The sequence below is a fragment of the Nilaparvata lugens genome, chromosome X (assembly GCF_014356525.2).
Source record: "Nilaparvata lugens isolate BPH chromosome X, ASM1435652v1, whole genome shotgun sequence".
Taxonomy (NCBI): domain Eukaryota; kingdom Metazoa; phylum Arthropoda; class Insecta; order Hemiptera; family Delphacidae; genus Nilaparvata; species Nilaparvata lugens.
Window position 1 is genome coordinate 29,194,214 of NC_052518.1, and position 15,656 is coordinate 29,209,869.

A 15,656-nucleotide genomic window follows, 5' to 3' on the forward strand; every position below is an offset into this window, starting at 1 on the left:
CACGAGTCTGCTAGATGAGATAATATTATTTTTATGATCATAATATTGTAATTTTCACAATGAGACAGAGGTTCATTATAAATCAAATATGAGACAAAGCTTCATTATAAAAAAATGAACATTATAATTTTATGATGTTAACTCATATAGCAGACTGGGGTTACGTCATCATGTCACGTCGCGTGTCGTCGCAATATGTGACCAGCCTAGAAGTTAGGTTTCAAATCTTGGGTTTTTATAAAGTTTATAAATTGATAAGTGTATAACTTTAACCAGGTTTCAGAAATCTACAACCCCTCTTTCTATAGGTGCGTACAGACTTACGCGCCACAAACACGCGTATTTCGCTTTTCATCAGCTCTATATCTTCTGCATTTGTACAGAAACAGTAAAATACAGATATAATAGGCATAATATTAGCTGATGAAAAGAGAAATACGCGTGTTCGTGGCGCATAAGCCTGTACGCACCTTCACAATGAACAGTTCTCACTCTTGAATGTTCCCCTGTCAAGAATAACTTATGCTGCATACCTGAGATTAACTGATATATGTATGATGTAGCTCACCTTAATATAATATAGCCATGAATTATAAAATCTGATTCACAAATAAGGTCCATATTGTTCTTACGTGACTGTGTTTTTGATATAAATTGTATTTGGTGAATACCAACCTATGTAGGTAATCATCAGCCTAATTATTGAATATTTAATATTTCACTTCTGGCCCCTCCCACAGTAATACTAAATTTCAAAATGTTCTGCTCATTGATTTTCGAAAAAAGCTTAGAAAACGTAGAAATAGTGACAATCACTGAACACTAATGAATGATCAGTTTTCAGGAATAACCATTTTCAACTACAATATGGGAGAAAATATTTTGATGGGAATTCCCTTACATAATCCAGATGCATTGGAATCCTGGTGATAGTTTGTTCATAATATACTGAAAATATGTATTGATCTCTAATGAATTTTCTACAAGCTCAGTTTTTACCAAATAAATTTTTCAAATTGAAGATCTTGTAAAGTTAATACAATCAGAATCCCGTGAAAACTGTGCTATACAAAATTCATAGTTTATAATAACATTTTTCCAAATTTTGGACGCATTTTTGAATGCGTTTTATTGAAAAAACTATGCTTGTACAAAGTTAAAGCTTCACAACATATTCTGACAACGTGAAGTTTGAAGTTTCTTTTCAATTTTTCTAAAATATTTCGACACCTGTGCACTACAAGTTCACAGAGCGTTAGGAAGCCTGTACCTTTGGTGTTATTTTGTAGCATCAATATATTCAATATAAAGCATGATAATATCATTCTAGAATGATGTTTAAAAATGCATATAGAACATTGATAAACAGAAAATAGACGATAAATAAATGAATGAATTTATTTCTAGTTAAAAAATATCATAACATCCAGTAGAAATTAATTCATTAAGAAAGATATAGTAATAGTAATTCTATAATATTATAAAGTATAGAATTGGCTTACACACATATGGGATGGGAAATTCGCGAATGAGGCATTCGCGTGAGAACTACTCAACTGATTCACTTGAAATTTTGTACGATGATTCTTGATTTACTGAGGAAGATTATATTTTATGCCTACCTACATTATGTTTGTTAATTAATGAGTAATAAAAACAAATTTATTTATTCTGTGATATCTGTAAGTATATTATGTGGATGAAAGAGCCAATCGAATCGTTCTATTATTGATTGTCAATATTTACAATTGAATATGTTCAATATCAAAACCTAAATTCAATCTGAACCACTATTCAGTGCTTTAAAAATACCCTTGCGGAGTATGGTTTAACTGCTGGTATTATTTATATTTATGATTATAATTATTCTATGAGTCTAGTTCAAGCAGCATAATTATTCAAGGTTTATTGGTGATAATAAACTGGGCTTCTGTGTATGGCACAAAAAAACTGAAATCCATTCGAAGACAAAAATTTAGATTCTATCATTTCAGATTATTTTGGATTATATTTATTATGTATTCCAACGCTGGTGAACAGTGAGTAAATAAAATAACTGTTGTAGCTTATAATATTGTTTACTTATTATTAAATAGTATAATAATATATAAAAATAATATTGTTTAATTATTATTCTAGAAGAATCGCAAAGCGTAGATTTGTAGAGAGAAGAATAAAAAGAATTTGATTTATGTAGGTACTGAAATTCCAATTTCCAATACAGTCTGTTTATCAATATAGATGTAATAACGACATGATAGTCATTATTCAATAACATTCCTAATTAGCCAGATATAATCGATTATATCTGTATAATCAGTATTTACTCACTGTTCACCAGCATTGGAACACATAATAAATATAAGCTCTTGTTCTATAATGAAAGTTGTTCTATAAAAAAAATTATTTATTTATGTCAAGTGAATAGTAAGGGAGAGTAGGTGAACAAGAGTGTGAGAGAGAAGTACTGTATAGACGTGTGTGCTTGTGTGAGAAAGAAGGAATGTATAGGATTGATTGAAAGATACATTGACAGAGCATCAGGTACGCGCGCGCGCGCGCGGAATTATTATTTTTTCCTTATAATATTACTATTGTGTATGGTGTTCTATGAGAGAGAACGAGGGAGAGTGAATGTCGAGAGAGAATGATTGTACTGAGCGAGCGGTGGGAGGGGAGCACGTGTGTGAGAAAGAGGGAATGTATATGATTGAGAGGAAGAAACTTTGACAGAGCAGAGTCTTCTATGAGAGAGATTGAGTGAGAGTGAGGTTTGAGCATGGTGTCGAGAGAGAAAAAGGGTATCGAGCAAGCGGGGGGAGCGGAGTTGTGGGGAGAGAAATACCCCTCAATGACGTCATAGTTTCGATAGGATAGGTGTGACGTCATTTACGCGTGACGTCATTCATGGGCGTTCTGTACATAGGCGTTCTGTAGGCCTACTCATTCAGTAGAATAGGATAAACTCAACAAAGCTTTCTCTAAGCGTAATGTATGTGAACTCTAGATGCAAATTGGTCACCCTCCTATTTCCTTACGCCTACGTCATGATGTGTGTGTTATCGCCGTATCTATACCCCGTATAGATGGAATTTAAGCAAGCCCGTTTCGACAGTTAACTTCAGATTAAAAAAAAAGAATTTAATTTTTTTCCTATGGGGGTATTTGTTCATAATTATCGAATCTACATATAAAATTTCAGCTTGATTGGTGCACTGGATCATGGTGATCACCAGTGCCCGTTTAGTGCACTGTGATCAGAGGTCACTGTGATCCAGTGATCACAGGCAAACTTTTAGTGCATAGTGTGTGCCTCCACGTTTGACCCTTCTTACAAGCATTGGCACCGGTGTGTCTGTGATCACCACGATCAATACTCTATTCATAATTATATTAAGGGATAGACTTGAAGATATTGTAAACTTAAGGTTCTTATATCATGAGGATCTGACCATAAAAAAATTCAATTCAAAATGGCAGACAATAAGTAGAAAACTATGTTTTTCACTGTTTACTCGAAAACGGCTCTAACGATTTTTTCAAACTCATACCCTAGGTAGCTATTAAAGCTATATAAGTCCTATCAATTGTGCTATCAAATAGCAAGTCTTATCAAATAGCTATATTAATATCTATTTAAGTCCTATCAACTGACTTGGGTCTTGTTTCTAGGAAAATATTGCAGAATCTCCAAACTTTCTCAATGCAAATGCATTCTGTTAAATTTCTATTACAATTTTCTCAAAAATGGCTTGACCTAATTTTTTCAAATTGATACCGTGGATAGTAGAGAAAAAATCAATAAAAATTCTAGAATGATTAAAAGTCGTTCAGTCAGTGGTTTTATGTTTTATTATGAACTTATTATCATTGCTATGGAATCCATATTCAAGCCTCAAACATGGCTAATGACTTTAATATTTAATTTTCAACAATAATATTTATTCTAATCTAATTCTTGTTGATGTTGATATAAATATATACAGTAGTGTCATTTCCAACCTACTCACATGTTTCCTATGTTTAGCAACTGATTGTGTGAGCCTATAACGACATGATAGTCATTATTCAATAACATTCCTAATTAGCCAGATATAATCGATTATATCTGTATAATCAGTATTTACTCACTGTTCACCAGCATTGGAACACATAATAAATATAAGCTCTTGTTCTATAATGAAAGTTGTTCTATAAAAAAAATTATTTATTTATGTCAAGTGAATAGTAAGGGAGAGTAGGTGAACAAGAGTGTGAGAGAGAAGTACTGTATAGACGTGTGTGCTTGTGTGAGAAAGAAGGAATGTATAGGATTGATTGAAAGATACATTGACAGAGCATCAGGTACGCGCGCGCGTATAATATCACAGTACAAGTAGTATGTAAAATTTCATATTATCCTCAAAAAATAATGAGAAATGTCAACAATATCTTACACATACATGCAATTCAAACAGGAGCATAATTCCTATCAAATTCAATGAAAATCTGTAGCCACGTTTAGCCGAAATGCGCCACAAAACATATAGACACAAGCAAATCCCATAGAATTAGTACCGTTTGTAGGCCTATTAGAACTCACTACGCTCGATCAATTCAAGAGAAAAGATAGTATTAGGTAATAGATTTGGATTATATGAATGTTTAATATAAAATAATGCCTAACCTCTCTCTGTGTACACACACCCTTAAAAGTGTTTTTTAAAGTCCACTCATCTCTCATAATCATCCGTCTCTCTAAGTCTCTACCCACGCACAAGCCTGGAGCTAATGTAAACATCACCCTCAGCGAAAAAAAATCCATGCAAGGTTATGCATCTTCAGGCCCAGTCCAGTTAGGAAATAATCATAAACGTTAAACAACAAGAGCAATATGTCTTCTTTTTGGTCATTCATTTGCTTTTGAGCTTCAGATATCAAGTTCTCCCACAGCTTCCTCCAATCAGGTATTATGTGCTATATCTCAAAAGTATTGAGTATTTCAACTTTTTGTAAAGGCCTCGCCACACCAAGCTCGCCAGTACCGCCGAGGTAGTACCGCTGGTGGTAGTTTTCTCGGCTGAGCACGCCACACCGAAAAACGTCCGCTAACGGTAGTCTCAGAGTAGTGAGTCAGGTCGAATCTCTCACGAATCGAAGCCTCTTCGAATCGCCTGCCATGTATTCAGGTTGAGCGCGCCACACTGAGCTCGCTTTGTCCGCCGTACTACCTCTCAGCGAACTTTTGTTGAATCGCCTAGCAGGCGGTCGTAGGTGGTAGTGCGCCGTACTACCGCCGCGGTAGCGAACTCGGTGTGGCGCGATCAACCTGAATACATGGCTAGCGATTTTTAAAACTTCGCTACCGCCGCGGTAGCGAGCTTGGTGTGGCGTGCCCTTAAGATCTTTAATAATCGAAATATTAAAAATAATATATTGTCATTTAGAAGCCAAAACCTAACTTCCCTAACCTTCCCTTTAAAACTTGGTAGCTAGTATGTTTTTCCTCACTTACGTTTATAGAAGAACACGTGGTAGATATTTACCAGTCAGTAGAGTTTGAGATCCTGAAGAAAGTATAAGGGGTGATTGCTGAGATCGGGACTGGCTAGCCACTGCGCAATGTTAAGTCTAACGTAACTCAGCTAAAAAGACGAATTGCTAAGCTCTGGGTTAACCACCCCAGGTTAGAGGAGCGGGTTTAGCCTCCGGAGGTGTAACTGGAGTAATTCACAGGGAATTATTGTCGGAAGGTTGGAAACAACAGTTAGGCTCGATGCACATTTGCGACACTAGCCAGTAGCCAGTAGCGTTTTTACGAGTGGAGTGACTCTCTGTTGGCAGCCAAGTTCAGTTCAGTGCACACTTGTGCTTATCGACAGCGTTTCACTGTCGAGCAACGTCAATTTGTAATTTTCGTGGCTTGGGCAACTTGGCCATTAATCGTGATAGGAAAGTTCCGATTTCGAATTTTCAAAGTTTTTTGTGATACCGGATGTCAGCAATTATTATAAAAATCACAATATTATTGAAGGGATCAATTACTCATCGGCAGTAATAAATAAATTAATCGGTTAGTAACTAAAATATAGAGATAGAATAAATGAAGAGGAAATAGTACAGAATTTAAAAAAAGACCTTTCATTTCTTTTTAGAATACAATAAACCTTGAAATTATAAAACCATTAAAATAATTTGAAAGCACTTACTCCCATCTCCAGTTGAAAATTATTCAAAATGAATAAACATCAGTGTTGACTTAGTATTCAAAACATTAAACACTAAAAACCTTATATTATGTTTTACAAATTGATAGACATTGTTTTAATAATCTTGAATTAGTCAATACTGATTCAAATTCATTTTATGCTGCCATAACATAATACAGATTAATAAAATAAATATTCTAACTTACATAATGGCACTACCGGCAAAGAAAACTTGTGCGCCGGCAGTGAGTTTGAACAACTAGGTACTGCAAACAAGTCAATAGAAAGAAAATAGAACTTATTCAAACCACTAAAATAAATTAAAATAACGGAGACTAGGTCACATCTCAATCTTTACAAACGACAAGACAAAGTAACAAAATTAAAAGCAAATGATGAATTCAAAAAGACAACTACAAGGAAGATATGACATCTTATATTCTGATGTTTATTTATTTCGAATTTGTACCTGAAGACAGGACAGAAAAAAGTCCCGAAATGTATAGTGCTTTAAATTATCAATTGTTAATTGTTCTATATATTCAAAAAACTATATTGCTTGTTTGAAAAATGATACGGTACTATTTCAATTCTATATCTATTAATTTACAGTATATATGTACAGTACGTTTACAGTATATACACAGCATATACAGTATATAGAATAAGTATTGTATTTGCCTCCAGAACATGAGATGAAAGAACACCAATAATTCTAAGAACTGGCAGAACAATCATAAAAATTACTTTGAATACTGTGTTGCATATACATTCATTTTTGTTTACATTACGTTCTTTCGTTTTACATCGAATATTGCTACTTCAAAGAGCTAGACTATTGTGTTGGATAATAATACCATATACTAACATATATTATGATGTACATTATCAAGAAGTGTTGGATTTCAACGTAAACATCAATGTAGCCGACTGCAAGCCGACATTCTTACTTTCACACGATAGGAGACGTGCAACTTGAACACTGAAGGCTACTTTCACATGATAGGAGACGTGCAACTTGAACACTGAACAGTGTTCACGTTTTTTTGTCGAAGTACATTGAGTGAAATCGTGTCTTTCACATGGTGACTCCTAGCCAGGAACCTCCTTTTGTCACGTCTTTTCCCCTCGAGGCAAGCAGAAACCGGCTTGGATCAAGATACTAGCGGACAAATCATCGCTTTCACATGGTGATTCTACGTCTCTCCGGTCACCACTTTTTCTCAAAAACTATCTTTCTTGAAAATGAAGACAGAAAGATTCTAATTTCGGATTTGGATTCAGCGACGCCAAATTCTCAAAGGGTAAGTCCCGTTTTCGAAAATATCCAAAAACAAGGAAGTTATGGCTGTTTCTAATAAAGCTTTCTATTATCATATAATTTTATAGGTAAAAACGAACAGGTACTGTACTATACAGTATGTATGTACTGTAGCTATTATAATACAACTAACACTGTATTCGTGTAGGAAATTTGGTGGGATATTTATCTTGATTTCTGAAAATACCCAAAAATAAGGGAGTAAGTTACTTTGAAAAACCAACGTTTTTCTGCCGATTGACAAAACAGATTAAAAATTATTCTAAGACATATTATGTCTTGAACTAAAAACGTGTAACAGATATCCAGATCACTATTCAAGCAATCAAGCTTTTCATAAATTTATTTGTCTCCTCATGGCAGTAGGTTTGCCCCCAACGTTTTCACTTAAACAATTTCTGTGATAATCATTAAATTATGATAGAACACATTATCGTATTGATCTTCTAAATCCAGTTACATGCACATTGATTTCCGTAGAATTGATTTTTACTGTTCATATGAACTCTACCAGGTTCAGCGCAACTTGTTAAATATCATTACCATGTTTGATTCAACAGAATTCATAAGAACAGCAAAAAATCAAACAACAAAAAAGCCGAAGTTTGTATTGATGGTATATGACATAGAAAGCAAAAGCTCGCGCTTAGTCCATAGTTCTACAACTGAGGATTCAGCTCAGCGACTAAAATCGACAAGCCATGTGTAAAATCTGACAAAGCATTTATTGGAATGGGTCCACTTTGATACTCGTTCCGTTATTCCGTTGTCATTACTTTGTCCGTTTACACTGTCTGGTGATGTCACAGTCACGGTTGGTTACACGGTTACACGTCACAGTCATATTCAAGATTGTGTTTTCTAATATTATCCGTCGTCTCAATTTTAATATTTTTATTATTCAATTCTTGGTATTTTATTTCGTCCTTTAGGCATCTTACTTTCAAGATAATTGCTACTTTTTCATCAAATTGTCGCACGTTAGCTTACGTGTCAGGCATTTCCGTCTTGTCCTTTTTGTTGGTCAAGCGTTGGCTTGGCTTCTCGTCCTTTGATCATGTCTCGTCGGTGAGTGTACATCGTTTCTGGTTTACTTTTTCTTCATCCAAATTCATCTGGCTTACTGAACGTTTTAAATGTGAAATATTCCTTCAAATGAATTCTTCAAATGTATTCATCAACTGTGATTCAACTATTTATCAATTTCTTCGTTTATTTACGCTGATAGACTTTGTCAAAGTTCCATTGTGTTGTGTTGGTGTCTCTCACCATTTTTCTAACAGCATGGCTTCACCACTTGAAACTCAGACTTTCAGTTTCATCATCTCTACCGTTTGGAAATCGATCTGAAAATTCCACAACTTGGAATTAGGATTATTTGTTTGGAGTTCTACATGTTCCTGTTCACATTCCCATTGGGGGAATTGTCTGCTGTGTTTGATGCTTTCATTTCGCCATCGCGTGGTCATCGTTGGAGCTTGCTGAACGTGCTGTTCCCTGGGGTACCGTGGATTCCCTGCCTGTCTGTCTGGTCGCATCTCTTTCTTCAAAATTTAACTCAGGTTATGTGAATCTTTTTATTCAATTTTCATTTTTTACTCATGTATTGCATAATTGTTCATGAAACAATTAACAGCGTGTCAAAACTGGACCATGTTGTTCTCTATTTCAAATTTATTTGTATTCAAGCAATTCAATGTTCATTCATATTATTTTTGTAGCTATTATTCAGCTTTTACAGCAATTAAAAACATTTAATTGTCCGTACTTATTCAGCAATCGAGCCTATGTACATGAATTCAATATGTTACAGTGTATGTCTCATTGAGATCACTGTCCTACAATATTTCAAGGTTATAATAATTGTATTAATGATCATCTTATTGTTTTCAATTATCAGTTGGCTTATTTGTGAAGCATTTCAATTTCTAACCCCAAATTAATATTGTCATATCTGAATTATTTGTATTGATGTCTAACTTGACATTCAAATCATTGAAGGCCCATGTCGCCTCTATTAATGTACTCAACATTAATAATTATTGTTCCATTGTATTTGATAGCTACCCTTGGCTTACAAGTGTTTTCATTGAATGCCCATGTCGCCTCTATTAATGTACTCAACATTAATAATAGTTTCATTGTATTTGATAGCTACCCTTGGCTTACAAGCGTTTTCATTGAAGGCTCATGTTGCCTCTATTAATGTACTCAACATTAATAATTGTTTCATTGTATTTCATAGCTACCCTTGGCTTACAAGTGTTATCTTAAGGCCACCGACGCCTATTTCAATGTGTATGACATTGATTTTGGAACTTACTTATGTTAATGTCGACGAAGGCATTTTCATTTCTGAACTTACTTATTTGTATTGATGTCGAACAAGACATTTTCATATTTGAATTTACTTGTATTAATATTGAATAAGATATTCAATTTTATATCAATGTGAAATGCATTGATATCTTAACTTACTTGTATTAATGTCGACCGAGACATTCAATTACTCTAAGGTTATTTGTACTAGTGTCAATCAAGACATTCAACTTGATATGGTGGAAGGTGTGCTTGTTCATCAATTGGGCTAGTCAGTTGGGTCGAGCGAGGGGTTTGTTACCACTGTCTGGAAAAATGGCTTTTGGTGGCCCTGAAAAGGGCCAAGTTTGTTGCTGGTGGCCCTGAAAAGGGACCAAGATTGTTGCTGGTGGCCCTAAAAGGGACCAAGGCAGGCTAGATGTTTAGTAGTCGTCGACTGGCGCGATACCACGCCACGGGAGGGTCCCGGGCAGGTCCGTCTGGTGCGAGAGCAGGCCGGCAGGGGCTCAAGTCAATGGTTCGCAGTCTCCACTCTGGTTTACCCGGGCTACAGAGAGGGCTGACCGGGTGATCTACTAGCCAGAGGTTGTGCCGAATCTCCACCGGGAGGACCTCCTCGACCACTTCCTCGTTTAGAAGGGGCCTTTGGTCAAACCCCGGGCAGGCAGGGTCGTAGGCTTCCGCTGCACACACTCCGATGCCGGTTTGGCACCCAACCCGCGCATCCAGAACCGCGCGCCAGTTGTTAGGCTGGGGCGCAGCTGGCGCGGCGGTGTACAGCCTCAGCCTCTCCTCCACCTGGCGAAGCCGGCGTAGGGCCCTCCTCTTCTGGATTTGGCGGCCGGCTCGGTTCCTCCTAGGCATCGGCTGGGTAGTAGACAAGGAAGACACCTCAGGTTGCGGTTAGTCTCGCCGTGGTTCCCTCATTGGCCTGCTCGCTGCTCTGCTCCTGGTCTCGGTAGTGGTCTCGGCTGGTAGTGGTCTCTGGTAGTGGTCTCGGCTGGTGGTCTCTTCTGGCTCTTCAGTGGAAGGCTGCTAGTGAGCAAGTGCTATCGAGGGTAGCTGAGTAGCCCCCTTTTATTCACAGTCCCCGAGTTCACCTGTGCTGCTATTGGCCAGTGGTGCTCGGCCAATAGAAACGCAGGAACGGGTGGCGGCAACTGAGGCGCACCCTGGTGGCGGGTGGGTCAACCACTCATTTGGTTGATGCATGGTGTGGGGAGCAGAGCAGAGTGGCAGGCTGAAAGGTAGCGAACGTGAGGGAGGTATCAATTCCCCCCCCCCCCCGTTTGAGGTAGCCACGGCGAGAATTTATTGATTGCAAAAAACAATATACAATGTTTACAAAATATACAAAAGTGCCATTGGGCGATAATTTTACAGAAGTGAGACCAGAAGGGTCTCCCCCAACAGGTGGGTTGTGCTCAATAATTACAGAAATAAGACCAGAAGGGTCTTCCCCAACAGGTGGGTTGTTATTCCAAGAGATGTTGCTGGTCAGTGGTTGGAGCCGGGCGTAGTTGAGTCTCGTACACCTTGATGGCCTCATTGTCACGGGTGATCCAGTAGACAGCTCCTTGGTCGTGGGCGACCGTATATGGTCCCATCCATCTGGGTGCTAGGCCCACGTGGAATTTCTGAGCCTTGTTTGAGAGTTGATGATTCCGTGTGAGCACCTGGTCACCGTTTTGGTAACGAGGCTGTGTCTCGGCTATCAGGTCTCCCTTCCTATTGAGATAATTTTCTTGGTTCAACATGGCTTCGCGTTGGATTGCGGTTAGCGTGTGTAGACGCTGGTTAATATGGTCTTTGTGCAGTTTGAGTTGATTTTCGGGCCAGTGGCTCCATTCCCCTGGCCGTGGAAGGGTTTGGCCAAACAGGATTTGACTGGGGCTGTATCTTGTTGCCGTGTTCTGTCGATTTCGCAGGGTGAATAGCACGGATGGTAGTTGGTTCTCCCATTCTTGGTGTTGTTCTTGTAGGCGGATCCGTAGTCCCTTCTTGAGTTCCTGGTTCCTTCTCTGGGTAGGGTTGGCTCGGGGGTGATAAATTGGCGTGGTGTAGTGTAAGACTCCCCATTTGAGGCAGAGTTTGTTCCATAGTTTCCCTGTAAACTGAGTGCCATTGTCGGAGAGTAGGATTTTTGGGTATCCCCATCTGGGAAACAGGTGTGTATCCATCATGCGGCCAATCGTGTTGGCGTCGCCGTGAGGCAGTGGGTAGGCTTCTATCCACCTGGAGAAAGAATCAGTGATGACCAATATGAATCGATTTCTTCGCTTGGAGAGTGGGTAGGGGCCCATCAGATCGAGACATATGGTTTCCCATGGTCTAGTAGACCGTCGCGGTTGTTGCGTAGGTTCGTGATTCCATTTGTACGCTTTTGAGCAGCTACACAGCAGGCAATTTTGTACATACAGGCGGTAACTGGTGAGGAATACTCGATCTCCATCCATCGTTGCACCTGCGCATTGATCTGGTCATCTGTGGCCTGTGCTTTCCAAATCTCTTCTAACAGTTCAGTTTCGGTTGCGATGCTTGCTAGTGTAGTGGGTTCACTGGTGACTGGCAGGATGTTGGGAGGCATGGTTCGTTCTAGTTGTTGACTGGTCTCTTCAACTTTTTCATTGTCGGGTTGCCGTGACAGTGCGTCGGCGAACTGATTCTCTTTACCCGGGCAGTGTTCTAGGGTGAAGTCAAATTCTTGTAGGAGCAGGGCCCATCAAGTGAGTTTGGCGTGGCTGTCCTTTGCAGTTTGTAACCAGGTAATCACCTTATTGTCGGTATGGAGTATGAATGGCCTGCCTTCCAGGTAAGGGCGATATCGCTTTATTGCCCAGACAACCGCAAGGCACTCTTGTTCGTTACTGTGATACTGTTGTTCTGTGTGGTTCAGCTTGGCACTGGCATATGCGATCACCTTCCAGTCATTGTTGATTTCTTGGTATAGGACAGCCCCTATACCAACCTTGCTGGCGTCTGTATGTAGGATGAAGGTCTTGGAGAGATCTGGTCAACAGAGTGGTTGGATGTTGGCGGTCAATGCTTGTAGGCGGCGGAAAGCTGTCTCTTCTGTTGGTGACCATTTCCATCGCATCTTCGTGCTAAGTAGCTCAGACAGAGGCGCACAAACGTCAGCGGCGTTGGGTAAAAATTCTCGTATCCAGCCGACTACTCCGAGAAATTCTCGCAGTTTCTTTCTGGTGGTGGGTGGTTGGGCAGAAGTCACAGCTAGGATAGCCTGCGGTTTTGCTTGGTTGCCCTCGGAGGTGATTATGTGACCGAGGTATTCAAGTTGCTTGCGGCCAATCTGGCATTTTGCTGCTGAGACAGAGAGATTGTATAGATTTAACCGTTCAAACACTTTGGCTAAGTGGAGTAAGTGTTCTTCCCAGGTATCCAAGTACACAATGATGCCGTCGAGATAAGCGTAGCAGAACTTGTCGACGTATTCACTCAGTACCTTGTTCATCATGGATTGGAAGCAGCTGGGTGCATTTCGTAGGCCGAAAGGCATGACCTTAAATTGTAGCTTTTCGCCGTAGGGAGTGGTGAAGGCCGTGTAAGGTCGAGACTGGGGTGCGAGTGGTACCTGCCAGTATCCCATCCGTAGGTCGAGTGAGCTGAATATTTTTGAAGTTCCCAGGCTTCAAATGACGTCCTGTAGGGTCATCTGCGGTGCCGTGGCTGGAATGGTGATGGAATTCAGCCATCGGTAATCGATGCAGAACCGTGATGTGCCGTCCTTCTTGGGGACAATGACGATTGGAGAGTTGTAAGGCGAATCACTGGCTTCTACCAGGTTGCGTTACTTGAGGGCGGCAACTTCGGACTCGATAATTTGCAGTTTCTCCCATGAGTATTGGTAAGGCCGCTGGCTGCGTATTTCTGAGCTGTTGAGTTGAATTGTCATGGTGGCGGCCGTGATGATGGAGGGTGGCATCTGCTCCATGAACAATTTTGCGTGTTGTTGCAGTAATACTGTTAACCGTCGGTGCTGGTCGCTGGGCGTGTCTTCTAGTAACTTGTCAACCAGGTGAGTGTCCATCTCTACTGAGACTGGTGGTTGCGCTCTCCAGAAGATCATATCTCGCTGTGTCTTGCCGTAGATTAGCCTGTCTTGCTCAAAGTCAAGCACTGCCTTATTCTCCCAAAACCATGGTCGTCCCAAGATGATGTCTTCGCGTAGGTCAGGTAGACCTAGGAAGGGAATATTTTGAATGTGCTGTTGGATCTGGAGTTCCAGATGTCCTTGTATGGCCGTTTTGCAGCTAGTGGGACGGTTGGCCAGCAGTACAGGTAGCTTCAGCGGTTGGATCCGTGTACTGTGGTCGAGGTGGGCAGCTCTCACGAAGTTGTGCGTTGCGGCTGAATCGAGTAGAGCGTGTAGTTGTTTACCCGCGAGGATGACAGGGATCCAGGGTAGAGTCTGTCCGTCTATCTGGATCACGGCTAGGTTCGGTGCTTGGCTGGGCGGAGGGCTGGTGATGTGGTTGTTGACTACTGGGGCGGCAGTGTTGGTGACCTTGTCGGTGACTACGGCCAGGGCAGTGTTGGTGACCGGCTGGTTGACGGCGGCTGGGTCAGTGTTGGTGACCTGGTGGCTGACTGCAGCTGGGGCAGTGTTGGTGACCTGGTGGCTGAATGCGGCTGGGTCAGCATTGGTGACCTGGTCATCGACTGCGGCGAGGGCAGTGTTGGTGACTCTGTCCATGACAGCGATCCCGGTAGGTGGCGGGTGCGTGTGGGTCACAGTTGCATGTTCCTCCCCAGGCTGGTGGTCGATGACACGCTCATCGTCGGCTGGTGATGCTGTCCTCTCACAGGCCAGTAGAGGCGTGGCTGCTGGGTGCTGTGGAGAGTCTCTGTCAGCCGGGAAGAGCAAGGGGTCTTCGGTGACATTGGAAGGAGACTTAGCGACTCTAGCAGGGTCTACGGTGGCGTGACAGGTAGGCGATTGATCCATTGTGAGTGAGACGGTCATGAGTGACAGCTGGGTGTTTGACGCGCAAGGGTGTGCCTGACGCGGTTGCTGTTGTGAGACGGTGACCCGGGTGACGACTGGTACTGGGTCATTCTTGATAGCCCGTGGAGGTGCGGCTGCTAGGTACCGTGGAGAGTCTCCGTCAGCCGAGAAGAGCGAGGGGTCTTCGGTGATGTTGGAAGGAGGCTTGGTGAAGCTCGCAGGATCCACGGTGGCGTGACCAAGGAATGACTGGCTGGCCGGTTTGGTGACGGTTATCGCTTGTAGTTGGGGTGGTGACCTGCGAGGCTGGCGCTGTGGGTCTTGCACCTCATCGTTAGTGTAGTGGACTCCTACTTTCCGTGCTGGAGGGATGGAGTCCGAGTCTCTCCAGAATCGCCGTTTCCCTGCCGTTTCTTCGCGAGTTCTGGGCAGTCGCGATGAAAATGCTTGGCCGGGCAGTAATGACACTGAGGAAGCTGGTTGTAGTTGAACCTCGGCGGCGGCTCTCGATGGGGTGGCCCTGCGGGTGCCGTAGGTTGAGGTGGCTTATATTTTGGTCGACTGTTGAGGTCGGTTTCCAGGTCGTTGGCGATCATGATCAGCTCTTCATAGTTCATGAGACAAGCAGCTCGAACTAGGGTGCGAAGCTTTTAACTCAGCTGACCGATGAGCAGGGCAATCACCTCGTCTTCAGCCAGGTTGGTTCCTAAGCGCTGCTGTAGTTGGAGCTTTTGATGGATGAATCGCTTCACTAGCTGGTTCGGTTTGTGGGTGGTGCCATAAAATTCCGTGTGAGCAGCTGCGATTTCATGGGCTCCCGAGAAACGGGCCTGAAGTCGGTCACAGAACTGTTCCCAGGTGG

The 15,656-nt window shown here is 41.4% G+C and overlaps 1 protein-coding gene across 1 annotated transcript; it reads right to left on the reverse strand.

Annotated features, from left to right (window-relative positions):
- Positions 1-11,303: 11,303 nt before the first annotated feature.
- Positions 11,304-12,131, reverse strand: LOC111058098 (protein NYNRIN-like). The gene has a single exon (XM_022345598.2). It carries the CDS (start codon positions 12,129-12,131, stop codon positions 11,304-11,306), a length of 828 nt encoding a protein of 275 aa, XP_022201290.2.
- Positions 12,132-15,656: the final 3,525 nt, after the last annotated feature.